Consider the following 26,731-nt stretch of genomic DNA (forward strand, 5'->3'; position numbering starts at 1 on the left):
AAGTCCAGTTATTGCCATGACAACTCACTGAGGCTTTGATTTGCCTTTAAAGCCACAACAAACAGACTATGCATTCTCCATATCATTGGCTACACATCTATTACTCAATGTCCACAATGTGGAAATCTGGAACTACCTCCCTCAAAAAGCTATGGAGTTAACATAAAAGTCAGCCATGAGTGGGGGAACCGGCTGAATGGCCTCCTCTCGTTCCTATGTTAAAAACGTTCCAATTTTTCTTTCTGGAAAAGAGGTAATTAATGGGATTTTACGTTTTAAAAAGTTTGCGCAGATGGCAAGACTGAGAGGCACCACAGCTTTCCATCCCCTGCGTTTCATACCTCCTCCCCAAAAACTCAAAAGCCCCGCCTGTGAGCCTTCAGGTTAAATCCTGTCAAGACCGACAAAATGAAAGGTGTCCCCTCAGTTGCCGTTAAAGGTCCCTCTTGAAATGAGTTTGCACGAACAGAGCATATTTTGAGTTGATGTGCTATAGCTGACCTTGGAACACTCAATGATGAGATTGGAGGTTCCAAGTTCAGGTATTCCATGGTACCATGCAACCTTATGTTGATGATGAACAAAAGGAAAATCACCAAGTGGATTGGGGGGTGGTGGTGGGAAAGAGCCCTTCATTACATTCATTTGCAAGATTTGTCAAGAGAATTCTCTATTGTTAAAGTGTCATCTCCCAGTTCCCTCACATGTTAACAGATCAGCATGCAATGCGCATAAAAATTCAAAGTGGGGAGAATTCCCTCAGCAAATATTATAAAATTATACGATCCCTCACAGGCCTCACTATAAAGGACTGTTTGTTTTTTGCAATGCAGTCAGCATCTTGCTTTCCATAGATTTTTGTCTTTCATTGCACGCCATGAAAAACAAATTCAATTTGAATAGCAACTATTTCTTTCTACTCTATTTAGCATTGACACTTTCACCAGATGGTAAAACTTGCCTGCTTTTGTGAGGCTTCTCCTTGTGACATCATGCACAACATATTTTAAAAAATGCTGCTGGAACTGAGCACAATTATTGATTTTTTTTTAACCTTGTCTGCACATGGCATTATCTAATCTGGTATGAAGAATTTTTAAAAAGCCAACAACTAATTCAAATCTCATAGAAATGTCCATTTCACTGTACACTTTCCTATTTATTATTGTCAAGGGGTCAAATTAAATCCTCAAAACCCCTTCACAGTGATGGAGGGAAAGGCTTCTTAGCTCACTCAGTAATAGCAAACCCACCGAACACTACAAAAAGGGAAATGTGTTAAAATGTACATAGGTGTTCATTTCTTGATGCGGAAGGTTTAAAATACTGTATAGCTTCAATCTTCAAAACATGATAGAAGGGAAAAACCTTTCCATAAGCAAAACATGTCAGATTGCTGATGGTCCAAGATTATGAAGCATTCCCTGTAACGGTTCAGCATGGGGTGCTGATTGAGAATGATGTATTTTATATAAATGTTGGAGGCGGGGACGAAGGTTGGTGGGGCGGGAGAGAGAGAGAGAGAGAGAGAAAAGCCGAATCTCCCACAGGGGTTTTGTGAAGCCGAGGGATGAAAGTCTTTCACATTAACAAATCAGGAGGCACGTTTGCTTTCCGAAGATAGCGGCGCAGGGAAGAAGCTCGGCATCTGAGCCGGAGTCAAAGCACATCTGTTCAAAGACCAGACTCTGGAGCCTTTCAATACTTTCAGCTCTGGCTTACGTTGACCTCAACCTTCTAAACCAAAGCTTGATTCAGCAGTGATGTACTGAAAGACTGAACAATTATTCTCCTTCTGCGAATAAGATAAACGGTAAACTTGTGCATTGTGTTTGCATGTGAGGTTTAGATGATTTTTAAAAAAAAAATCACTGTGAAGGTTATTTATTGCCTGATCTCTCTCTCCCTTCCCCCCCCTCTCTCTCTCTCTCTCTCCCCCAGTGACCAAAGAGCAACCATGGATGTTTTCATGAAGGGACTGTCCAAAGCCAAGGATGGGGTAGTGGCAGCTGCCGAGAAAACGAAGCAGGGAGTGGCAGAAGCAGCGGGAAAGACAAAGGATGGGGTGCTTTATGTGGGTAGGTGGAAAAATCACTGCTTCAATGGCCGGCTCTCCTAGTTAGAAAAAAAAAAATTGCAATGTTTGCCATGCCTTCTTGGACCTTGTTGTGGATGGTTGGGGGGTGGTGGGGAGGGAGGGAGGGCGGTGAAACCCGTGGGAAAATGTGTAGAAACTGAAGCACATCAAGTGAAACCTCGTACCGCTGGCAAGAACGATTGAGTGCACCTAGGACAAGGGGGATGACAGTTTGGAATTTGTGGAGAACCAACCTTAAAGTTGTAGACGGTGGAAATGATTGCGATGGAGCATCAAGTGTTTGGGTGTTTGGGAGAGGAAGAGAGATTTTTGGTTTTGAGAAAAGAGAAGAAGAGTTTAATGCAGTGGGGAGTTGGGATTTGTAAATGCAAGCTGTTGGGTGATGAAAGGGAACGGGTTTTTTTTTTATTGAAAGAAATGTAGCCTTTGGTTGTGGTAGAGATTACATTCGGCGAGGAGGGTGGGGTGGGGGTGGGAGGTGAGTCTCAAGGTCATTTCGCTTCTGAATTAATTTGTGAACATCTTTTCACACCAAGGCAATGTGAAAGTGTGTCGGTGCATTGGAGATACTGATAAACCCAGCTGTTGTTATTCGGTAACCTCGATGCGGGATAGAGTCCTTTTATGTTTTGCGTTTCGAAATGTTTAAAGAGACCCTGAATTTAAATGCCAAAGTTTTTTTTTGTGTGTGTGTGTAATTCTTTTCCCTTTTCCATATTAATCCCGGAGCTGTGAATCTGAGTGTTTTTGACATGTTTTTTGCAGGTTGCCAGTTATCCCGGGGTGATCCGGAGTAGGGGTTGGGGTGGGGGTGGAGTGAAGATTACTGTGGGTGGGGGCGGGGGAGGTTCTGGGTGAGTGGAACGATAGCGTGTTTAACCCTTCCCTGAACTGCATCATATGGAAAGCTGGTCCCTGTTCCACTTCCTCCCCAGCATCCTCGACCCCCTTGATCGGTGCCAATATCTTGTCAATTTCCCCTCGACCCTGTTTTGGTCCCTTCATTAACAAAAATAAAAAATGACACCCTCCCAGCTCTGAATTGATGTATTGACCGGAACCTTTCTGAATTGGCAAAGGGGATTTGTGGTATCATGACATTTATTAACAGGGGTTTCTCTTAAATGTATTTATTTCCAGGCTCCAGGACTAAAGAAGGTGTGTTTCATGGAGTATCTTCAGGTATCAGTCGTTAATAGAATTCTGCATCTTAACGTTTGTCTGTGCTCGTCTCGTTGTCCACGTTTGTGTGTCTGTCTGTCTGTCTGTTTCTATGCATTAGGAACACAGGAACAGAAAGAGGCCATTCTGCTCTCCAGCCTGTTCTGCTATTCGGTTAGATCATGTCTGGTCTATATGTGAACTGCTTCCATAACCTTTAATACCCTTGCCTAATAAAAAATCTTATCTCGGTTTTGTTCAGTTGACCCCCAGCCTCAACAGCTTTTTGGGGGAGAGAGTTCCAGATTTCCACCCCCCCCCACCCACCACTTTGTGTGAAGAAATGCTTCCTGGCACCGCCCCGAATTGCAAAGCACTAATTTTAAGGTTATGCCTCCCCTGTTCTGGATCCCCTCACTAGAGGTGAAAAAAAAAGTTTCTCTCTCTCTGTGTGCCACGAACTCCTTTTCTCACCTCAGTTAGATCATCCCTTAATCTTCACTACTCAAGCGATATTAGCCTAGCCTATGCAACCTATCCTCATAATTGAATCCTCATCAAACCCCGTATTCACATGTTCAGTAAGGTGCAGATTTACATCTTCCTGCAGAGTTGGTTTGATGCAAAATCCGAGCTGAGGGAATGACCACACAGACTGGTGCAGGAAACAGTGTGTGAATATCTTGCACATCCTATTGGATTGCTGCAGCAGGCGAGGAGTGAGGTTTTAGATGCTCGGTTTGACCGCCCCGGACAACATGTCAAATGTCATTTCTAACTGCTGTGCTATTGGCAGAGCCTCCGCTGTTGCATTGGGTCTTCGCTGGCATTGTGTCACGTTTAACAGGTCAAATTCCTGGAACTCCCTCCCTTACAACAAAATGGGTGTACCTACACCACGTGGCCTGCAGTGGTTCAAGAAGGCAGCTCACCACCACCTTCTTGAGGGAAATTAGGGATGGGCAATAAATGCTGGACCAGCCAGCGATGTCCACATCCCATGAATGAATAAAAAGTAATTAAGTAAGGTGGAAGGAGGCCCATGTAAGCTTAGGCACCGTGTGGGCTGAATGGCCTGTTTGTGTGCGTTAATTTTATGCAAAACAGGGCACCATCGAGGCCAATAGAATTAGAAGGAAACACAATGTAGATCAAGTTGTAGTAAGGTGAGCCTTAAAATGCGAGAGAGCAGTTTGGAGCCAGTAGTATAACTTGGCTCCACAGAGCTTGTGCAGGTACCAATGCAGGTACTTATTGCACTTTAAACATTATATCTTGTGTTTATCTGTTTATATTTCATAAGTCCCTGAGCCAATTCTTTCAAGTAAGTACAAAGTAAATAGGGGCAAATTGGTAAAAAGCAAACCCAAAAACTTCTTCACACCAAGAGTAATGAATTTGTTTCATTTGGTCTTTTCAGATGGTGAGCAGAATAATCTAATAGAGCTATTTGAGAGATTGTTAGATACTAGGATTGTTGTTACTGTGACAGATTGAGCTGCATGAGGGTGCCTCATCTCTGCATATCTTGTGATCCTTAAACAGAATTGTTTGGAGCACAGTTGTGTTAAGATGGACCAGGTGTTTTTGGGGTGTTGCAATATCTGTGCAAGTCTGATCAATTTCTACATGTAACAGTTTACCATGTGAGTACCATGTGAGCTAAGGGATAGGTCAATAGATATGCAATAGCAGACATTTACAGGATTATTTCAGAATACACAGAATGGATACTTTCCAATGAGAGAGAAAATTCCATGGGGAGGACCCACCATCCATGGTTAACTAAAAGCATTAAAGATAGGATCAAATTTAAAGAAAAAGCAGATAATTGCGCAAAGATGAGTGACAGATCAGAAGACTAGACAGAATATAAAAAACAGCAAAGAATGACTAAACAATGAATAAGGAAGGACAAATTAGAGTGTGAAAGAAAACTGGTCAGAAATATAAAGACAGTAAGAGTTTCTATGGATATTTAACAAAGAAAAGAGTTAACAAAGTGAGTGTTAGTCCTATAGAAAGTGAGTCTGGGGAATTAATAATAGAAAATAAGGAGATGGCAAATGAATTTAACATGAATTTTGCATCAGCCTTCATGACAGATGATACAAGTAACATCCCAGAAATAGCTGTAAATCAGGGAATGGAAGGGAGGGAGAAACTCAAAATTACAATCACCGGGGAAGTGGTACTTAGCAAATTGTTGGAGCTGCGGGTTGACAAGTTCTCGGGCCCTGATGGATTCATCCTAGGGTCTTAAAAGAAATGGCGAGTGAAATAGTTGTGTTGGTTTTAATTTTCCAAAATTCCCTTGGCTCGGGGAAGATTCATTAGATTGGAAAATAGCAAATGTAACTCCTTCATTCAGAAAGTGAGGAAGGGAGACAGAAAGCAGGAAACTGCAGGCCAGTTAGCTTAACATCTGTCACAGGGAAAACGTTAGAAGCTATTATTATAGACATTATTGCAGGGAACTTAGATAAATTCAAGGTATCAGACAGAGTCAATGTGGTTTTGTGAGAGGAAAATCAAGTTTAACCAATTTATTGGAGTTCTTTGAAGAACTAACATGTGCTGTGGATAGAGGGGAACTGATGGAGGTACTGTACTTAAATTTCCAGAAGGCATTTGATAAGGTGCCATAGCAAAGGTTATTGTGGAAAGTAAAAGCTCATGGTATAGGGGGTAACATATTGGCATAGAGAGAAGATTGGTTAATTAACAGGAAACAGAGAGTAGGCATAAATGGGCCATTTTCTGGTTGGCAAGATGTGCCACAGGGATCAATGCTGGGGTCTCAACTTTTTACAATTTATATAAATGACTTGGATGAAGGGACCGAAGGTATGGTTGCTAAATTTGCTGTTGACACAACGATAGGCAGGAAAGTAAGCTGTGAAGAGGATGTAAGGAGGCTACAATGGGATATTGATAGGTTAAGTGAGAGGGAAAGATCTGGCAAATGGAGTACAATGTGGGCAAATGTGAAATTGTCCATTTTGGCAGGAAGATTAAAAAAAAGCAAATCATCTAAATGGTGAGAGATTGCAGAACTTTGAGATGCAGAGAGATCTGGATGTCCTGGTGCATGAAATGCAAAAGGCTAGTACGCAAGTACAGCAAGTAATTAGGAAAGTTAATAGAATGTTATTGTTTATTGCGCGGGGAATTGAATACAAGAGCAGGGAGGCTATGCTTCATTTATACAGTGTATTGGTGAGACCACATCTGGAGTACTGTGTACAGTATTGGTCATCTTATTTAAGGAAGGATGTAAATGCGTTGAAGCAGTACAGAGATGGTTTACTAGACTAATACTTGGAATGGGCAGCTTGTCTTATGAGGAATGGCCGGATAGGCTAGGCTTGTATCTGCTGGAGTTTAGAAGAATAAGAGGTGACTTGATTGAAACATATAAGATCTTGAGGGGTCTTGACAGGATGGATATGGAAAGGATGTTTCCTCTTGTGGGAGAATCTAGAATTAGGGGTCACTGCTTAAAAATAAGGCGTCACCCATTTATGATGAGGAGGATCTTTTTCCCTGAGGGTCGTGAGCCTTCAGAACTCTCTTCCTCAAAAGGTGGTGGAAGCAGAGTCTTTGAATATTTAAATGCAGAGCGAGCTAGATTCTTGATAAGCAAGAGGGTGAAAGGTTATCTGGATAGGCGTGAATGTGGAGCTGAAGTTACAATCAGATTATCCATGACCTTATTGAATGGTGGAGCAGGCTTGAGGGGCCGAGGGGCCTACTCCTGTTCTTAATTTGTATGCATGTTCATATGTATGTAGGTATGTGCCACAACTTGCAAAAAATTGTCATAAACAGCAAAATGACCAGGCTCCAAGTGTCGAGGAGTCTGCCAGTGATTGTGTGAATCAGGCTGCAGTGAGTTACATCTGAGTAACATAGTCTGACTCACTTTCTGATCATTCCCCCTTCATATTTTCAGTTTGAGTCTTATTTTCTCTTGTGGTATAGTTTCAAAGGCTATAACAGGCCTCTGTTCCCTCATTCAACAGACTATTTATTTTTCTGTTGGCCGCTAAGTGTCGATGGGTTAGCATCGCAGCCAAGTAGAGACACTCCCCTTTATCAATCGCTGTCACTGGATGATGGTCAAGATAGAATCCTTGAACAATAATTTCTTGATGTGGGGTGTGGGTGCATCACTAAGGGTCCTCCAGCAGTTGTTGACCTGGCTTTTACCCTCCCTCCTGTTGCTGTTCATCTGTTGCCATCTCCACTTGTATTGGTACCTGGTGCCTCAGCAGCTACTGACTGCTGCTTTCTGATTGGACTCACCTCCCCTTCCCCCAAATTGGAAGTTCCTCTGTTTATGTTTCCAGAGGCTGGTGTGCTCGTGAGGGAGTTCCTTCTTGTTCTTCCCTGATGCCCACAAGTCCACACACAGCAGCATTGGCTATGTAACCAATTGCTTTGCAGAGTAACAAGGCCAGTCCTTGAGGCAGGAGGGCAGCCTGTATTTCAGAGATTTTGGTGCTGGCAGGAAGACAGAGTTGAAGGGATGACTTAATGCAGGGCTGGGACCAGCAAGCTCTCACTAACCCACAAACCCTCAATGGTCTCCACAGCAATCACTTAGAGGGTCAACTTGGTTGAGGAGGTGGAGATTAGGTGGCCCACCTCTAGTTTGACTTCTCTCACGAATGGATGTGGATCTGCTGCTACAGCAACACAGAAATGAATTTCATTAAAATTGACGCATTAAGCTCAGTCTGTATTACACCTGCAGTGACAAGAAGAGTAGAGAACATACGGGAAGTTTAAAGAGTCAGAAAAGAAGTAGGTTAGGAAACAGAAACCACCCATTGGGGTGAAAGGAAAGCTCTTGATTTTTACCAAGTTGGAACTTAAATTGCAACTTTGCTGAGATGCTATTGAGATGGGACTGGTGAGTCACCAGGGGGGTGGGGTGGGGGGGGTCTAAGATGTGAGGGCTGGAGCCAAACATTTTATGATGCACTGCTGATGTAGCAGCTAGCTGTTGGCTGAGCGAGCTAGCAAGAGCAGTGTGACAAGAATGAAACATCTCTGTCTTGTTTTGATCTGTTAGCCATCCCCTTAAATCATGGAGGGGTACATGAGATTATAAAGAAAAGAAACAGCCTCAACCCATCTTATTATAGGTGTTTTTGAAATTTTTTAAGGCTCTCCAGTAACACATTTGAGAGGCAGTCTAATGCAAGATTCTCAAATATGTACAGATTTTTGGATGGCTTGAATACTTATGAATATGACAACCTGCTATTTGTTTGTCAATAGGGTTGTCAGTTATGGGTTTATATTAAGCATTGGCAACAGGTCAAGAGTTATAAAGAGGAGCAAACAACTAATTATCTTAACTGCAATGAGTCAAGCAAACAGATTTTGGATTCCTCGCACAAATAAGAGCAGAAAGAAACATTGATAAAATAGTTTTGAGGAGATGCAAATTAACATTAGATTTGAAACCTTTTGTTATTTCCCCCTCATGGAGCTAGATTATACAATTTCTTTTGTAAATATTTACCTCCGCCTGTGAAGGTAAGCAGAGGTAATGTTTTCGCCCATTTTTGTTAGTCTGTTTGCCTGTAAACAATATATCTCAAAAACTAATGGGCAGATTCAATGAAACCTTGTACACAGATAGGGTTCGGCCTAAGGAAGAACTGATTAGTTCTTGGTGAAGGTGCAGATCAGGATCCTTGAATATTTTAATGGATCAGTTAACATTGGAATGTAGGGCGAATTGACTTTTTTAGAATGTTGTGTCCTTTTTTTTTATTTAGAATTTTGTTGGTTGTTTTAGAATGTCATTGATTGTCTCAGCTGCTGTGGGAAATCTGTCACAGCGGTCAAAATGTGAGCAGAGTTTTGAGAGCAGGTTGTTGGATGTGGATTGGCTCAAAGCCTCCTCAGCGAGATGGAAGCTCTTATAACTTTTAAGTTAACACAGCATGGTGGAGATATGCACTCTACTGAGTGCCCTCTTCACCTAGTTTATTATATAATTGCTTGTATGTTGTTACATTTGTTTACTATCTTAACATAAGAACTAGATCTGATTTAATGTACTATCACTTGACCAAGAATAATTTCAGCTGCTTGAAAATACTGAGACTAGGGTTTTCTCTTTGTAGCATGCATGTTACCATACATTGCCTTTGTCAAAGGTAAATGTTCCTCAAGTTGGGCCAGGAAGTTGAGCCTTGCTTAGGAGAGTAAATTAAGCTAGAGAGCCAAAACACCTAGATTAAAGAGGGTAGAATGGATTGCAAGGCATTCCTTCCATCTCAGCCAGCATTTATTGAAGTGTACTTTGCTGGCATGCTTCTGCAGTCCTGAGAAATTCTTGTTCATTTGTTTGAGTGGCCCATGGCAGTGTGGGACTGAGTTGACTCTTAGTCGCCACCTGCCAAACCTGCTGCATGGTTGCACAAAATAACCACCTCCCTACGCGGCACCATCTTGAGCTGGACCTCCTGGTACTTTCCAGTGAAGGGGGAACATCTGGTGCCAGAAGTAGTTTTCATCAAGAGGGCAGTTCTTGCAGATCTTCCAGCCACTTTTTTTTTTAACCGAGACTCAACATCCCTGTAAGTGCAGCACCCTTTAAGAGTTGCTGCTCTTTGGTTTCCTCGATCCCGCCCCCCCTCCCCCCACCCCCCAAGTTTTTTGACCCAGTTTCAGAATGTTATTTCCCAAAAGTGTGAAATTTAAAAAAAAAACAATTTCACAAGTTAATGAACAAATGCTCACATGATTTTGTCACAGATGTCACTCAGACTGCAGAGTGCAAACACAGGGACACATCTATAATGAAATTAAGTAGCTGTCTCAGAAAGAAGAGGCAATTTATTTCACTCATTGTGAAGTAATTTTCATGTTCCTTGCTGTGGTCCTGAACATGAAGTAAACTTAATATTGTGGTTTTTATGGGATGTTATCCTTCATTTAATTCAAAATTTCTCATCAAGTGTATTCAAAGACCAGGAAATGGAAAGTAGTAACCTTTACCCACCTATTCTTCTGTAATACGCAGTAAAGTATTGAAGTTGAATTCAGTGACAAGTTAAAGATTGACTGTGGGAGAATGGTGAATTGGGTTCAGGAGCATCGTGTTTAATAAAGCAGTGGACATACACTTCTCATTGTAAGGAACCTTACAGGAAAAAAGGCTTTCAAAAAGAAAAGCTTTTTAGATAGAAACTACTATACAGGACTCACAGAACAGAGTGACCAGATTGAGGGCAGAATCTATTTTACCTTAGTATACTATATTAATAAGTTATGTTAGTGCAGAGATTAAGAACCAAAAATGACTTCACTATCATCTCCTTCCCCAGTGTTGACTGAGACGTGTTATGATCCAGTTCGGGACCAGTAACTTCTTGTTTAAAGTAGAAAAAGTTTGAAATCCCAGTTAACCACTAGGAGAATAAGGCCACAAGATACCATGGCTTAAAACGGACAAAATAAACCGCACTTTACAAAGTCAGAAAAGTGAAACAATTTACAATATCTATCTTATACTCTAACATTCAGAATTAATGTGACGTAAATCTGAATTGACAGGAAAACTGTGGTTGAACATGCCATGCTGCACATTAAGTGGCAGAAACGACCAAGACAGATCCAACGGATTTCTCAGTAACCCACCCAGATGCCAGTGGCCACTGTGAGCCGCAAAATCTCTTTAAAACTCTGCCTCCCTTACGAGAGATTTCTACTTTTCACTCTCAAAGGTCTAACCTCTGAATTCCCTCAAATGTCACTCTGACTCAGACTACCTCAACAAATTCTCACCTCCCAATGGTTCAGCCTCTTCTCCTGAGACTGCGTTCCATGGGATTCACAAAGCTGTACTCCCCCCTCTAGTTATCAACATACTTCCAACTCTTTCACAGATGGCTAGCTTCACTAAGTTGGCACTGCCCCTGGATTTCTCTGAATTCCAGTCTCCCAACTGCACCAAGCTATAAAGGTTCCCGGGGCTTCTTCTGAGCCCTAACCATTTCCAGCACAGAAGCAGTGACGTTCCACCACCACCTCAGCTTCATAAGACTTTGTTGGCCCTTACTGCCTGGAGCCTGCTAATGGTTCCCAGTGTTTCTCTGTGAGCTGAAAACCACACGAGGTCCAAACTGCAACCAACTGCTGCACCAAATGGCCTCCAGGGCTTCTTCGAGCTCTAACTGCCTGGACCCTGCTAACAGCAGCATCCTTTCATCATAGCCTCTTCCCCTGCTGCAGAACGCCCCAGTAAATTGAAACAAAAGCACTGTCTTAAGCTCCACCCATCTCCTTGATGACGTAACCTTTCAGGGTTCACTGAATGCTTTTAAAATAATTTAGCTCTAACTCCCAAAACAAAACACCTCTCTGGACTGCACTTCATTGCAAGCAGTGTTGACATCACGTCCCCAGCTAATTAGCTTGTCTGCAGTTTTAGGATCTTTCTAGAAAAGCTTAGAAAAGCTTTCTAGAAAATCTTAGCTAGAAAAGCTGTTGAGCCCTTAAATCAACATGGCCCCAAGCTTTTAAGTGTAGTAGATTCTGAGCCGCTTTGGTTGCATTTATCCCATTTTCTACAGAAACTATAATCTTCCTAGAATTAAAAATTGCGTTTAAAATATTAACATGAACCAAGAACCACAGACTTCACAGAAGGCTTGCCAATGTGTATCAAATTCTGACAATATTACTATGCACAACTGAGTCTGCTGGAGCACTAAAAGACAGAGTGAGGCATGTTCAAAGCTTCCTACAGAACCGTTGCGAATTAATTGCATCCTGCTTCGGAGAGAGATCAGGAGGAGTGCTGTCAGGGAGATGCTGGGTGAATATGACCACAGCTTGGAGAGAACAGTTCTATTTTTCCTCTTTTCCAGATAATAGGACTTTAATTCAAATTCTGGAATGAACCTCTGGGAAGAATTCCAGTATTCATCGTGCAGCCACATTGCTATTTTGGTTTGTTTGTCTGATTCATAAAACATATATACAAGCAGCAAACGAGAGAAAGGGAACGAGGTGATAGTGTGAGCCCCCTGCTTTCTTCGATAAATGCGCATTCTAATAACCTGCCAAAATTTACATGGAGAAAGCTTTGTGAGAGCTATTGTCTTATTGTACCATCTTCCAGCAGTAACCTCATGTTTGATATAAATTCACTGCATGCTCCAAAAAGAATTGAGTTAATTATACATTTGTATTGTGCTTGCCTTCATTTCTGTGCCCAGGGTATATGTCGAGACTAAAATTTGGGACTGTTGATTATCTGTTAATTTCCAGAATCCATCAGTAGATCTCGTCATAATGATGAATATGGATGTTGTTGTCTGTGTATAGATATAATAATTTAAGGTAATGATAAATCATCATCTCGATTTCTACTTGAAACGTTGGACTCTAGGCTGAGAGTGATTCCTGAGCAAAGCCTCCTGAGATTGAACAATCACTCATGGCATCATCCAAAGATTAGGAAGAATGCTGGTTTCTATTTGGGCGAAGTATAATTCTCTTCCATTGAGTTTGAGCTTGATTACAGTAAAACCATGCGCTGAATTGTTCTTCACAGTGGATGAGCATCTCCCTCAATTTTGTTTGTTGCAGTATTATGTTTCAGGATAAAATGGTGGGGAGAGAACCATTGCTGACTTTTAGGAAGAATACATTAACAATGTCTGCAGTGGGCCTGAAATTTCTCGATTCTGTCTAATTTTAATGAAAAAGTTAATATGAATGAGAAATGGCAACCACTTTTCAAATCACATATACTTTTTTCACTAGAATTAACATGGGCAAGTACTTTGGCCTCAACGTGTGGCTATACTGTCTGCTTTACAGGAAGGTAAGTTTGCAAATCATTGTAAAGGATAATCCTGCAAATGAGTAACTGTTCAGAATGCTCAGTTATATTGCTAGCTAAGTGGAGGAAAAGATGGAGATGTACAAGCTGAAACTGTACAGTTGCCTGACATGACTGCACCTTGTTTAGTTTTCAGTCACCAAGACACAAGCAAAGCATTCTACCCAGGTTAGTGTTGCACAGAAGAGCCATTGGTCTGATTCATGGAGTCAGAAAGTTGAGTTTTGAGGAAAGGCTAGAGAAAGTAACCACTTCTGCCTTGAAAGGGAGAGATCCAAGAGGCATCTTACACAGGCATCCCTAGCCACCTAGGTAGGGTTCATGCGGAATGTGAATAGCTAGACACTAAGACAAGGGGGCATAGTTAAAACTGGTGAAGGGGAAATGTTTGAGGTGGCTAACTGAAAGCACTTCTTCATATTCGGAGTAGCCAACACTTTTTGAAAATCTTTTCAGAGGATATGGGCATCGCTGCCCAGGCCAGCATTTGTTGCCCCTCCCTAATTGCACTTGAGAAAGTGGTGGTCAGCCACCGCCTTGAATTGCTGCAGTCCATGTAGTGTAGGTAGGCCCACAGTGCCGTTGGAATACTTAGAATAGTCTTTGTGTAAAGGTGGAAGCTTAGACTTGTTCAAGAAACTGCCATCTAATGGTACTGCAGGTATTTTATTCTAGTTGGATGAGTGAGCTAATCATGGAGACAGTATCTTGCCACTTGTTGGGACCTTGTGCAATGTGCTAGCATGCTGTGCCTGTCGTCTTGCTTTTAAAGATCAACTTAATTGTGGATAAATCGACACTTGGAATCATAAAATGGTACAGCGCAGGAGGAAGTCATTCCATTCATCATGCCCATGCTGGCTCTTTGACGGAGCTAACCAATTCGTCTTTCTCCCCTGCTTTTTCTCCATAGCCCTGCATTTTTTTTCCCCTTCGTGTATTTATCCAATTCCCTTTTTCAAGTAATTATTAAAATTGCTTCCATCACCCTTTCAAGGAGTGCATTCCACATCATAAGAACTTGCTGTGACTTTTTTTCCCCTCATCTCGCCTCTGGCTCTTTTTGATAATTACCTTAAATCTGTGTTCCCCTGTTAGCAATCCTTATGCCACTGGAACGTGATTCTCCTTTTTTGCTCTATCAAAACCCTTCACGATTTTGAACACCTCGATCAAATCTCCCTTCAATTTTCTCCACTCTAAGGAAAATAACCCCAGTTTCTCTAGTCTCTCCACGTAGCTGAAGTCTTTCATCCCTAATACCAATTAAATAAATCTCACCTGAATCCTCTTTAAGGCCTAGTCATCCGTCTTATAGTGAGGTGCTCAGAATTGGACACAATACTCCAGCTGAGATCTAACAAGCCTTTTATAAATATTTAGCATGACTTCCTTGCTTTTGGGTTGATCTCGTACCATGGCTCATTTGCACTTACTAGGAGAGACATACATTCATATGGAGGGACTCGTTCTCAGTAAGCAAAAGAAATATGATCAAGCCTTGCATCTTTATTTAATTATGCAGGAGCTTAGGGAGCTGGTAGTTCCCCGTTGCTTTCTCCATGGCAATGCCTCAGCCAATCAAATTCGACTTGCCAGCCAATCAGCACCCTTTTCTCCTGTAATATAGATTGCTGCGATTATTTGAAAATTGGCATTCCTGTGTTCATCCTGATAAGTGCGAGACGTAAAGCGTCGGCAATATGTCTCTCTTTCCAGCAATATTCCTTGCTTTTGTACCCCATAAAGCCAAGGATCCCATTTGCCGTTTTTAACTTAATTTACGCAGAGAATTTCAAAGTTCCTGCCGCCTTCCCACTCATTCCTATTGTATAGGAGTCCAGACGCAAGCATAAAGTATTCCACTTAAAGAAAACAGGAGTATTTTTCAGCTTCTCAGAACATGCCAAAGCACTCCCATGGGAGAGGCTGTGGTATGGTGATGTTGTCACTGGTATAGTATTCCAGAGACTCAGGGTAATATGCTCTGGGTTCGAATCCCACCACGGCAGATGGTGAAATTTGAATTCAATAATAATCTGGAATTAAAAATCTAATGATGACTATGAAACTGCACTGAAGAAGGGTCATATGGACTCGAAACATCAACTCTGTTTCTCTCTCCACAGTTGCTGCCAGACCTGCTGAGCTTTTTCAGCATTTTCTGTTTTGGTTTCAGATTTCCAGTATCCGCAGTATTTTGTTTTTATGAAACTGTTGTTGATTGTTGTAAAACCCAAATGGTTCACTGATGTCCTTTAGGGACGGAAGTCCGCTGTCCTTACCTGGTCTGGCCTACATGTGATTCCAGACCCACAGCAATGTAGTTGTCTCTTAACTGCACTCTGAAACGATTTAGCAAGCCACTCAGTTGTATCAATCTGGTAAAAAGTCTAAAAGGAATGGAACTGGATGGACCACCCGAAATGACAATGGCAAACTCAGTCCTGCTGACCCTGAAAAGTCCTCCTTATTAACATGAAAATTGGGAGAGCTGTCTCACAGAATAGCCAAGCAACAGCCTGACATAGTCAAACTCACGGGAAACATACCTTTCAATTTCCCAGACATCACCATCGCCATCCTTGGGTGTGCCCCGTTCCACTGGCAGGGCAGACCCAGCTGAAGTCAGCAGGAGTTGCCCTGGGAGTGGGCAACTTCGACTCCGGACCCCATGAAGTCTCATGGCATCAGGTCAAATATGGGCAAGGAAACCTGTTGATTACCACATACTGCCACCCCTCCCCCCACCCCGCCCTCCCTCAGCTGATGAATCAGTACTCCTCCATATTGAACAACACTTGGAGGAAGCACTGGGGGTGGCAAGGATGCAGAATATACTCTGGGTGAGAGACTTCATTGCCCATCACCAAGACTGCCTCGGTGGCACCACTACCGAGAGAGCTGGCCGAGTCCTAAAGGACATAGCTGGTAGACTGCGTCTGTGGCAGGTGGTGAGCGAACCAACAAGAGGGAAAAACATACTTGACCTCGTCCTCACCGACATGCCTGCTGCAGATGCATCTGTCCATGACAGTATTGGTAGGAGTGACCACCGCACAGTCCTTGTGGGGACGAAGTCCCGTCTTCACATTGAAGATACCCTCCATCGTGTTGCGTGGCGATAGAGTTTGAACAGATCGAGCAACTCAATACTGGGCAGCCATGAGGCACTATGGGCAATCAGCAGCAGAATTGTACTTAACCATGATCTGTAAGCTCTTGGCTCAGCATATCCCCCACTCTACCATCACCAGCAAGCCAAGGGATCAACACTGGCTCATTGAAGAGTGCAGGAGGGCATGTCAGGAGCAGCAACAGGCATACCTAAAAATGAGGTGTCAACCTGGTGAAGCTATAACACAGGGCTACTTGCATGCCAAACAGCATAAGCAGCAAGCGATTGACAGAGCTAAGCAACTGCACTACCAAGGGAACAGATTTAAGCTCTGCAGCCCTGCCACATCCAGTTACAACTGGTGGTGGACAATTAAATAAATCACTGGAGGAGGAGGTTCCACAAATATTTCCTCAATGATGGGGGAGCCCAGCACATTAGTGCAAAAGATAAGGCTAAAAAATTCGCAACAATATTCAGACAGAAGTGCCGAGTGGATGATACATCTCAGCCTCCTGCAGAGATCCTCAACATCACAGATGCTAGTCTTCAGCCAATTCGATTCACTCCACATGATATCATGAAACGGCTGAAGGCACTAGATTTTTAAATTCATTTACGGGGTGTGGGCGTCGCTGGCTAGGCCAGCATTTATTGCCCATCCTAATTGCCCTTGAGACGGTGATGGTGATCTGCCTTCTTAAATCGCTGCAGCCCATGTGGTATGGGTGCACCCACAGTGCTGTTAGGAAGGGAGTTCCAGTATTTTGAACCAGCGACAATGAAGGAACGGTGATATGTTTATAAGTCAGGATGGTGAGTGGCTTGGAGGGGAACTTCCAGATGCTCGTGTTCCCATGTATCTGCTGCCCTTATCCTTCTAGAGGGTAATGGTGGGGGGTTTGAAAGGTGCTGTTGAAGAAGTCTTGCTGAGTTCCTGCAATGCATCTTGTAGATGGTACGCACTGCTGCCACTGTTCGTTGGTGGTGAAGGGAGTGAATGTTTGTGGATGGGTTGCCAATCAAACGAGCTGCTTTGTCCTGGACAGTGTCAAGCTTCTTAAGTGTTGTGGGAACTGCACTCATCCAGGCAAGCGGGGAGTATCCCATCACACTCCTGACTTGTGCCTTGTAGATGTAGACTTTAGGGAGCTAGAAGGTAAGTTACTAGCCACAGGATTCCTAGCCTCTGATCTGCTCTTGTGGCCACAGTATTTATATGGCTAGTCCAGTTCAGTTTCTGGTCAATGGTAACCCCCAGGATGTTGATAGTCAGCGATGGTAATGCCATTGAATGTCAAGGGGCGATGGTCAATTTTTCTCTTCTTGGAGATGGTCATTGCCTGGCATTGTGTGGTGCGAATGTTACTTGCCACTTGTCAGCTCAAGCCTGGATATTGCTGCATTTGGCCATGGACTGCTTCAGTATCTGAGGAGTCACGAATAGTGCTGAACACTGTGCAATCATCAGCGAACATCCCTACTTCTGACCTTATGATGGAAGGAAGGACATTGATGATGCAGCTGAAGATGGTTGGGCCGAGGACACTACCCTGAGGAACTCCTGGAACTGAGATGACTGACCTCCAACAACAACAACCATCTTCCTTTGTGCTAGGTATGACTCCAACCAGGGGAGCGTTTTCCCCCGATTCTCATTGACTCCCATTTTGCTAGGGCTCGCTAATGCCACACTCGGTCAAATGCTGCTTTGATGTGAAGAGCAGTCATTTGCACCCCACCTCTGGTGTTTAGCTCTTTTGTCCATGTTTGAACCAAGGCTGTAATGAGGTCAGAAGCTGTGTGGCCCTGGTGGAACCCAAAATGAGCATCAGTGAGCAGGTTTTTGCTAAGCAAGTGCCGCTTCATAGCACTTGTTGATGATCCCTTCCATTACTTTACTGATGATTGAGAGTAGGCTGATGGGGCAGTAATTGGCCGGGTTGGATTTGTCCTGCTTTTTGTGTTCAGGACATACCTGGGCAATTTTCCACATAGCCAGGTAGATGCCAGGGTTGTAGCTGTACTGGAACAGCTTGGCTAGGGGCGCGGCAAGCTTTGGAGCACAAGTCTTCAGTGCTATTGCTGGAATATTGTCAGGCCCATAGCCTTTGCAGTATCAAGTGCCTTTAGCCGTTTATTAATATCATGTGTAGTAAATTGAATTGGCTGAAGACAGGCATCTGTGTTGCTGGGGACCTCTGGAGGTCTGGCTGAAGATTGTAACAAATGTTTATTTGCCTTATATATTGCACTGATATGCTGGGCTTCACCATCATTGGGAAAGGGGATATTTGTGGAGCCTCTTCCTCCAGTGAGTTGTTTAATTGCCCACCACCATTCATGACTGGATATGGCAGGACTGCAGAGCTTAAGTCTGATCCATTGATTGTGGAATCGCCTAGCTCAGTCTACCACTTGCTGCTTATGCTGTTTGGCATGCAAGTAGTCCTGTGTTGTAGCTTCACCAGGTTGACACCTCATTTTTAGGTATGCCTGGTGCTGCTCCTGACATGCCCTCCTGCACTCTTCATTGAACCAGGGTTGTCCCCTGGCTTGGTGGTAATGGTAGAGTGGGGGATATGCCATACCATGAGCTTACAGATTGTGATTGAATAGAATTCTGCTGCTGCTGAAGGCCCACAGTGCCTCATGGATGCCCAGTCGAGCTGCTGGATCTGTTTGTAACCTATCTCATTTAACACGGTGGTATTGCCACGCAACACGATGGAGGGTATCCTCCATGTGAAGATGGGACCTCGTCTCCACAAGGATTGTATGGTGATCGCTCCTACTGTCACTATCATGGACAGATGCATCTGCGGCAGGCAGGTTGATGAGGAAGAGGTCAAGTATGTTTTTTCCCTCTTCTTGGTTCCCTTGCTACCTGGCGCAGCTATGTCATTTAGGACTTGGTCAGCACTACAAAGCCATTCTTGGTGATGGACATTGAAGTCCCCCACCCAGAGTGCATTCTGCACCCTTGCCACCCTCAGTGCTTCCTCCAAGTGGTGTTCAACATGGAGGAGTGCTGATTCATCAGCTGAGGTGGGGGGCGGGAGTAGTACGTGGAGGTTTCCTTGCCCGTGTTTGACCTGATGCCATGAGACTTCATGGGGGCCAGAGTCGATGTTGAGGACTCCCAGGGAATTTCCCTTCCGACTGTATACCACTGTGCCGCCACCTCTGCTGGGTCTGTCCTACCAGTGGGAGAAGTCATGCCTAGGGATGGTGATGGTGGTGTCCAGGACATTATCTGTAAGGTATGATTCCATAAGGGTGACTTTGTCAGGCTGTTGCTTGACTAGTCTATAAGACAGCTCTACCAATTTTGGCACAAGTCCCTAGATGTTAGTAAGGAGGACTTTGCAGGGTTACAGACTGTCACAGCTGGGTTTGTCGCTGTAATTTCTACTGCCTGGGTCAATGCTGGCTGGTCCGTCCAATTTCATTCCTTTTTAATTACTTTGTAGCAGTTTGATACAATTGAGAGTCTTGCTAGGTCATTTCAGATTACTCTTACTATGGATCTGGAGTCACATGTAGGCCACACCTGGTGAGGATGGCAGATTCCCTTCCCTAAAGGGCATCAGTGAACCATCATTAGACTTTTAATTCAAGATTGAATTCAAATTCCACTATCTGCTATTGTGGGATTCGAATCCGGGTCCCCAAATAATTACCCTGGGTCTCTGGATTACCAGCCCAGTGACAATACCACTATGACACCACCCCCCCACCTCCCCAATGGGCTCTTATGACATTCTGCCGGTCGTACTCCAACTTGTGCTCCAGACTTTGCCACAGCCCTAGCCAACCTGTTCCAGTACAGCTATAACACTGGCATCTCCCTGGCAATGTGGAGAACTGCCCTGCTATATGCTGTACACAAGAAGTAGGACAAAGCCAACCTGGCCAATTACCGCCCCATCAGCCTACTCTCTGTCATCAGTAAAGTGATGGAAGAGGTCATCAACAGTGCCATCAAGCAGCACTTACTTAACAATAACTTGCTCACTGATGCCCAGTTTGGGTTCCGCTAGGGCCACTCAGCTCCTGACCTCATTACAACCTTGGTTCAAACATGGAAAAAGAGTTGAACTCCGGAGGTAAGATGAGAGTGAGTGCCCTTGACATAAGGCAGCATTTGACCGAGTGTGGCATCAAGGTGCCTTAGCAAATCAGGAGTCAGTGGGAATCAAAGGGAAAACTCTCTGCTTGGAATCATACCTAGCACAAAGGAAGATGGTTATTGGAGGTCAGTCATCTCAGCTCCAGGACATCACTGCAGGAGTTCCTCAGGCTAGTGTCCTCGGCCCAACCATCTTCAGCTGCTTCATCAATGACCTTCCTTCCATCATAAGGTCAGAAGTGGGGATGTTCGCTGATGATTGCACAATGTTCAGCATCATTCGTGACTCCTCAGATACTGAAGCAGTCCATGTCCAAATGCAGCAAGACCTGGACAATATCCAGGCTTGTGCTGACAAGTGGCAAATAACATTCACACCACACAAGTGTCAGCCAACGACCATCTCCAACAAGAGAGCATCTAACCATTGCGCCTTGACATTCAATGGCATTACTACAGCTGAATCCCCCACTATCAACATCCTGTGGGTTACCATTGACCAGAAACTGAACTGGACTAGCCATATAAATACTGGCAGGATTTTACAGCCCCTTTGGCTTGGCAGGATATTACGGTCCCGCTGAACTGAATGGAGATTAAAGTGGCTCGCCACATCTGCTGGAGGAGACACGCTGTGGAGGGGCGGTAAAGTCCTGGCCACTATAGCCACAACAACAGGTCAGAGGCTAGGAATCCTTCAGCGAGTAATTCGCCTCCTGAGTTTTCAAAGCCTGTCCACCATCTACAAGGCACAAGTCAGTTGTGTGATGTAATACTCTCTGCTTGCCTGGATGAATGCAGCTCCAACAACGCTCAAGAAGCTTGACAACATTCAGGAAAAAGCAACCTGCTTGATTGGCACCCCATTCACAAACATTCATTCTCTCCACCACCGATGCACAGTAGCAAGATGCACTGCAGGAATTCACCAAGGCTTCTTAGACAGCACCTTCCAAACCCATGACCACTACCATCTAGAAGGACAAGGGCAGCAGACACATGGGAACACCACCACCTGGATGTTTCCCTCCAAGCCATTCACCATCCTGACTTGGAAATATATCACTGTTCCTTCACTGTTGCTGGGCCAAAATCCTGGAACCCCCTCCTTAACAGCACTGCGAGTGTACCTACACCACTTGGACTGCAGCAGTTCAAAAAGGCAGCTCCCTACCACCTTCTCAAGGGCAATTAGGGATGGGCAATAAATGCTGGCCTAGCCAGCAACGCTCACATTCCATGAATGAATAAAATAAACCTCCTAGCCATTGAATTATTTTCAGATATAGCCACTACTGTTATGTTGGAATTATACTGAACAATTTTGTTGTGAAAATGATGTATTAAACATTTGCTGTTTTTGCTCTGGATTCATTTAAATTAATGGCTGTGGTCCAGAGATTCAAAATCTGGTTATTTTTAACTCCTGTTCATCAAAATGCTCGTCCAGCTGAATTATTTTTTGTAAAGCACTTATCTAAATATATAATTTACAGACAAATAAAATAAGCTAGCAGCGTGTTGATTTTAATATATGTGGGTGTATATTTGAAAAAAACAAAGTCAGGTTATTGAACCAAAGTCTAGCATGTGTGTCTAGTCTTGGCTGTAAAGGTAAAGCAAAAACCTTTTGCAAAAAATAAATAAAAAACATTGTGATGGTGAACCAGCAGCTAACATAAAAAGTGTTATCTTCCCCTGTACGTAGCGTAGAAGAAGGGAGGAGAGGAAATAAAAGCATTAGAGAGGGCATCTTTACAGAACCACTATTAGCTTCTCTTGGCAGCTGGCAAGTAACTGATGTTGGGCATGGTTGGGGAGAGATATCCCATCTTGTAATAGAAGGAGGCATGTCTCAGATATGCTTGTCGGGATTGAAGTCCAGACTCCTTTATGCAACCTGCTGTTAGCCTGGGGCTCTGCTTTCATCGAATGAGTCTTAATTAAAAATGTTGCACCATGCACTGAGCTATTGCAAAGACAACCTAATACAGTAGCAATACCCTCCATAATTCCACTTGAAAAAGCATTTGAGACATTTGGCTTGTACACAAGGTGTTATGGACTTGATTTTCCAGATGGGTTTCTCATTAGAAACATTGAACTTCATTTACAGGTTGCAGCAGCAGTTACATGCTTCCATCAAACTCCACAAGTAGAAGAAGAATCCCACTCTACGGTTCCCCGCACCTAGAGCCAATTCGTTCACACTGTCACATGATACTATACAACAAAATAACTCTTAAAGCTGCAGTCACTACAATCCTTAAAGCTACAATCACTACACATGGCCTCTCCTCTTCTTAGGTAGTCCCTCAGGATCGAGGATGACTTGCTTCCCCTTGAGTTTGTTGGGTTATGAAGTGACTGATGAGTCCAATGCATGCTCTGCAGACTCTGAATTAAATTAATTTGCAGTGGCACCAATTTTCCTTTATTATGAAACAGATTTTTCATTTAATCTCCATTGTCAGTGAAGAACAAGCTTTCATCTGTCTTTTCAGACGTAAGACCTGCAGACTCTACCATGTGTGAGGCAGGTGGTGCTTGAAGGGTTGGGTAGATGGGTTGTTTGGAAGTTTGTGTGCTCTCTCCGACACCTCAACGTCATGTCCGCAAGTTCCCACCAGAGCCTCTTGATGTGTTTGGTGCCTTCCCAAATGAGCCTACCCCATTTTGGTTGGTCACGAGCCCGGGTCCCCCAAGAGTCGATGGGGATGTTTGATCTCTTCAGGGATGCTTTAAGGACAAAAGCATTTCCCCCGTCCTCCTGGGAGTTTCTTGTCATGACCAAGTTCTGAGTAGAGCGATTGCTTCAGGTGTCTGGTGTCAGGCATACGAGGGACATATCCTGCCTAGTGGAGCTGGTTTTGAATGATTAGCACCTCAACGTTAGGCAAGTTGGCTTGGGAGAGGACGCTGCTGTTGGACTGCCTTTCTTGTCACTGGAGTTGGAGGATCTTGCTAAGGCACTGCTGTACACAAAGCAATGAGGAAAGGAAGAGTACTACTGGGTAGTCAAAGAAAGGATTAAGAACCACCCAGCATTGACTATGTTGATCTAAACACTATTATGGTCTTGATGGAATAAGTAAGGAGAAACTGTTTCTGGTGGGAGAGGGGTTGGTAATCTGCCCTAGATTTCTCTTATTTGTAAATTATTAGCAGGATTTTACCTCCCAATAATGCAAATTTTCCATTTTTGATTAACTACAAAAGGATAAGTACATAATGGTGAAGGACAAATCATTCTCTCACTTCCATTCACAATCCTTTCAAATCAAGGTCCAGTAACCACTGACATTTGTGTCGGTAAAACCAAAATACTGTGGATGCTGGAAATCTGAAATAAAAACAGAAAATGCTGGAAAAACTCAGAAGCTCTGACAGCATCTGTGGAGAGTGAAACAGAGTTAACATCTTGAGTCCTTATGACTCTTCTTCAGAGCTAAAGAGATGTGGGAATGTGATGGATGTTGTATGGGCTTTTGTAGTTGGAGCTCTGTGAACCTGTTTCTGCAGCTCAGCAAAGCTCCCCCTTCGCAGAAAGTGGATTGTCGACCCCAGTAAACTGGCAGCCAATACGTCCAGCTTACCTTTTTTTCAAAAAGTAAAGTTGGCTGTTGTCTTTGGGGCACGCTGTAATCTTGTTCTGAGCTGTTGAGGCTCCTGCCCATCTGTTCAATGTGCTGCAAGTAGAGGATAAGGAGTAGCAAAGGAATGTATTTCAAGCTGGTATCGGCTTAGCCCGACTTCCTGCCCCTATCTCACTGTTACACAAAGGGAGAAAGAGCTTGCATTCATATAGAATCTTTCACAAGCTCAGTGTATCCCAAGGCGCATCACAGACAACAAGGTACCTTTGAAATGTAGTCACTCTGGTAATGTAGGGAAATTTAGCAGCCAATTTACACACAGTATGGCTCTACAGATTAATTAAATAAGTAAACAGATTATCTGTTTGATGTTGGCTGAGGGATAAATGTTGACCAGGATGATTGGATGTCCTTTATTAGGCAGAAATAATAAGAATACTTTTGATAAATGGAATGATCATGGTGGCTGTGGCTTCAGCTGCCTCAGTCCTACGCTCTCTGGAACTCTATCCCTAAAACTCTCCTTCCTCTCCCTAAGATCCCCCTTAAAACTTACCTCTTTGATCGAGCTTCTTGTCACTGTCCTAAAGTCACCTTGTATGGCTCAGTGTCAAATTTTGTGAAGCACCATGGGGCTTGGGGGTTTTACTGTGTTAAAGGTACTATAGAAATGCAAGTTGTTGCTGAGTAGAGTATTCGTAAAACATTCCAATCTGGAAATTGCAACCCTTCAAAATGAACCAAGCAGATGACTGGTTTGTGGCTGGTACTGTTTCTGTGTCTTTCCTGTACAGATTGGGAAGGATGACTCTCCTTGAATCGTGAGTTTTTAATCATTCAGAATGTTCCCTATGATTATTTTGTCAGTGGCTGAGAAGACCAAAGAGCAGGCGTCTCTGGTAGGAGGAGCTGTGGTGACTGGAATGTCTACAGTTGCTCAGAAGACAGTGGAAGGAGCTGGAAACATAGCAGCTGCTACTGGATTGGTGAAGAAGGATCAATTGGTGAAACAGGTGAGCATTTCAAAAGTCATTTCAATTTATTTGTCCCCTGGGCTGGGTACTATCCATAATATACCCACCTCCCTCAAATCCGTTTGGTCTGGATATTATTAAATGATGTACTCTTTTTGCATCGCATTGGTGCGAGTGTTTGATGTCACCGTCATCTGAGCATGATCTTGTTTCTGTAGAGGCTCGAATGGCCAAAGGCTTCAAAGGATTATTCAAGCAAGGAGCAGTTAACATTAAAAACCGTTTCTTGAGTATGTCAGGGAGCTGAAGCTTAGAAAATCTGAGAATATTAACATGAAAATGCAGGAATAAGCTGGTTACTTAAACTTGAACCACCTCTCGTGGAAATATTTAACGCCCTGCTCTGGCATTAGCTAGTGAGCAATGTTTGGGCAGCACTTGGTTTGGTTTGTGATGTTCATATGGATATGTGAACAGCTGGAAATTTCCCATTTTGGATCCAGGTTAGGGTGAATCCTGTGCAAATAACTTTTAAGAAAGGCATCCAGGATCTTTGGTTTTATTAACAGAAGAATAGAATACAAAACCATAGAAGATATGACAGACCTTGTAAAACACTGGTTATGCTGGAATATTGTGTTCAATTCGAGACACTGCACTTCAGGAAGGATGTCAAGGCTTTACAGAGCAAGCAGAAGAGGTTTCAGAAAGTCCTGCATTTATATAATGCGTTTCCATGACCACAAGATGTCTCAAAGCACTTTACAACCAATGAAGTACTTTTGAAGTGTAGTGACTGTTGTAATGTAGGATACGTGGCTGGTTTGCACACAGCAAATACCCACAAACAGCAATGTGATAATGACCAAGTAACCTATTTTTGTGATGTTGATTGAGGGATAAAAATTGAACAGGCTTTCTAGAATGGCACCAGGGATGAGGGACTTCCGTGATGAAGAGAAACTGGAGCAACTGTGAGGAGATTTGATAGAAATGTTTAAAATTATGAATGGTTCTCTGATAGAGTAAACGAGGAGAAACTATTTTCAGTGGCAGAAGAACCAAAGGACACAAATTTAAGGTGATTGATAAAAACAATCAGAGACAAGATGAGGAAAGATGTTTTTTGCTTAGTGAGTTGTTATGATCTGGAATGCGCTGCCAGAAAGGGCAGTGGAAGCAGATTCAACAGTGACTTTCAAATGAAAATTGGATAAACGTTTGAAGGGAAAAATTAACAGGGCTCCAGAGAAAGTGCAGGAGAGAAGGGTTAATTGGATAATTCTACCAAAGACCCAGCACAGACACAATGGGCCAAATCGCCGTCTCCTGTGTTGCATCATTCTATGATTCTGATTCTATGGCATGTCATGTTCCTTGCTTTTGAGGGAGAGTGCCTCTCTGAACCATAGAGGAGTCCTTCACTTATTAAATACGTGTTCCCATTAGCTGGCCACTGACATCTTACTCCTTGCAGGAAATGGTTGAGGAAACCTCTCCCCTACTTGTCCCATGTAAGGCAATACTGGGATTGATGCCTCTTAAGCAGAATCAATTCTGATACTGTGTAACAGGGCAACACTTCATACTTGCAATAAAATTGAGCAATGTCTGGGGGTAAACAAGCAGGCACTCAATCTCATTTAAAAATCTTTCTATAACCTGCTGGTAGTCCCCTGAATATTGCACAAACATCTATCTCCAGGCTTAATATTTGAGTTATCACACATGACAAACTGGCCGTGAAATAGGCAGTTAAAAGATAAGTGTGCCAA

General features: G+C 43.3%; 1 protein-coding gene across 4 annotated transcripts in view; it reads left to right on the forward strand.

Annotated features, from left to right (window-relative positions):
- Positions 1-1,523: 1,523 nt before the first annotated feature.
- LOC144680711 (alpha-synuclein-like) overlaps positions 1,524-26,731 on the forward strand; it is an 88,785-nt gene continuing 63,577 nt past the window's right edge. Inside the window, exons 1-4 of one of the 4 annotated variants that reach the window (XM_078542201.1) lie at positions 1,524-1,813; positions 1,942-2,078; positions 3,239-3,256; positions 24,850-24,995. In XM_078542201.1, the coding sequence (XP_078398327.1) occupies positions 1,958-2,078; positions 3,239-3,256; positions 24,850-24,995 (285 nt within the window). In that variant the 5' untranslated portion in view covers positions 1,524-1,813; positions 1,942-1,957. Of the gene's footprint in view, positions 1,814-1,941; positions 2,079-3,238; positions 3,281-24,849; positions 24,996-26,731 lie in introns of all 4 variants that reach the window. The other 3 variants (XM_078542023.1, XM_078542119.1, XM_078542292.1) reach the window with 3 other exon arrangements.

Source organism: Cetorhinus maximus, chromosome 1, assembly GCF_964194155.1.
Source record: "Cetorhinus maximus chromosome 1, sCetMax3.hap1.1, whole genome shotgun sequence".
NCBI lineage: Eukaryota > Metazoa > Chordata > Chondrichthyes > Lamniformes > Cetorhinidae > Cetorhinus > Cetorhinus maximus.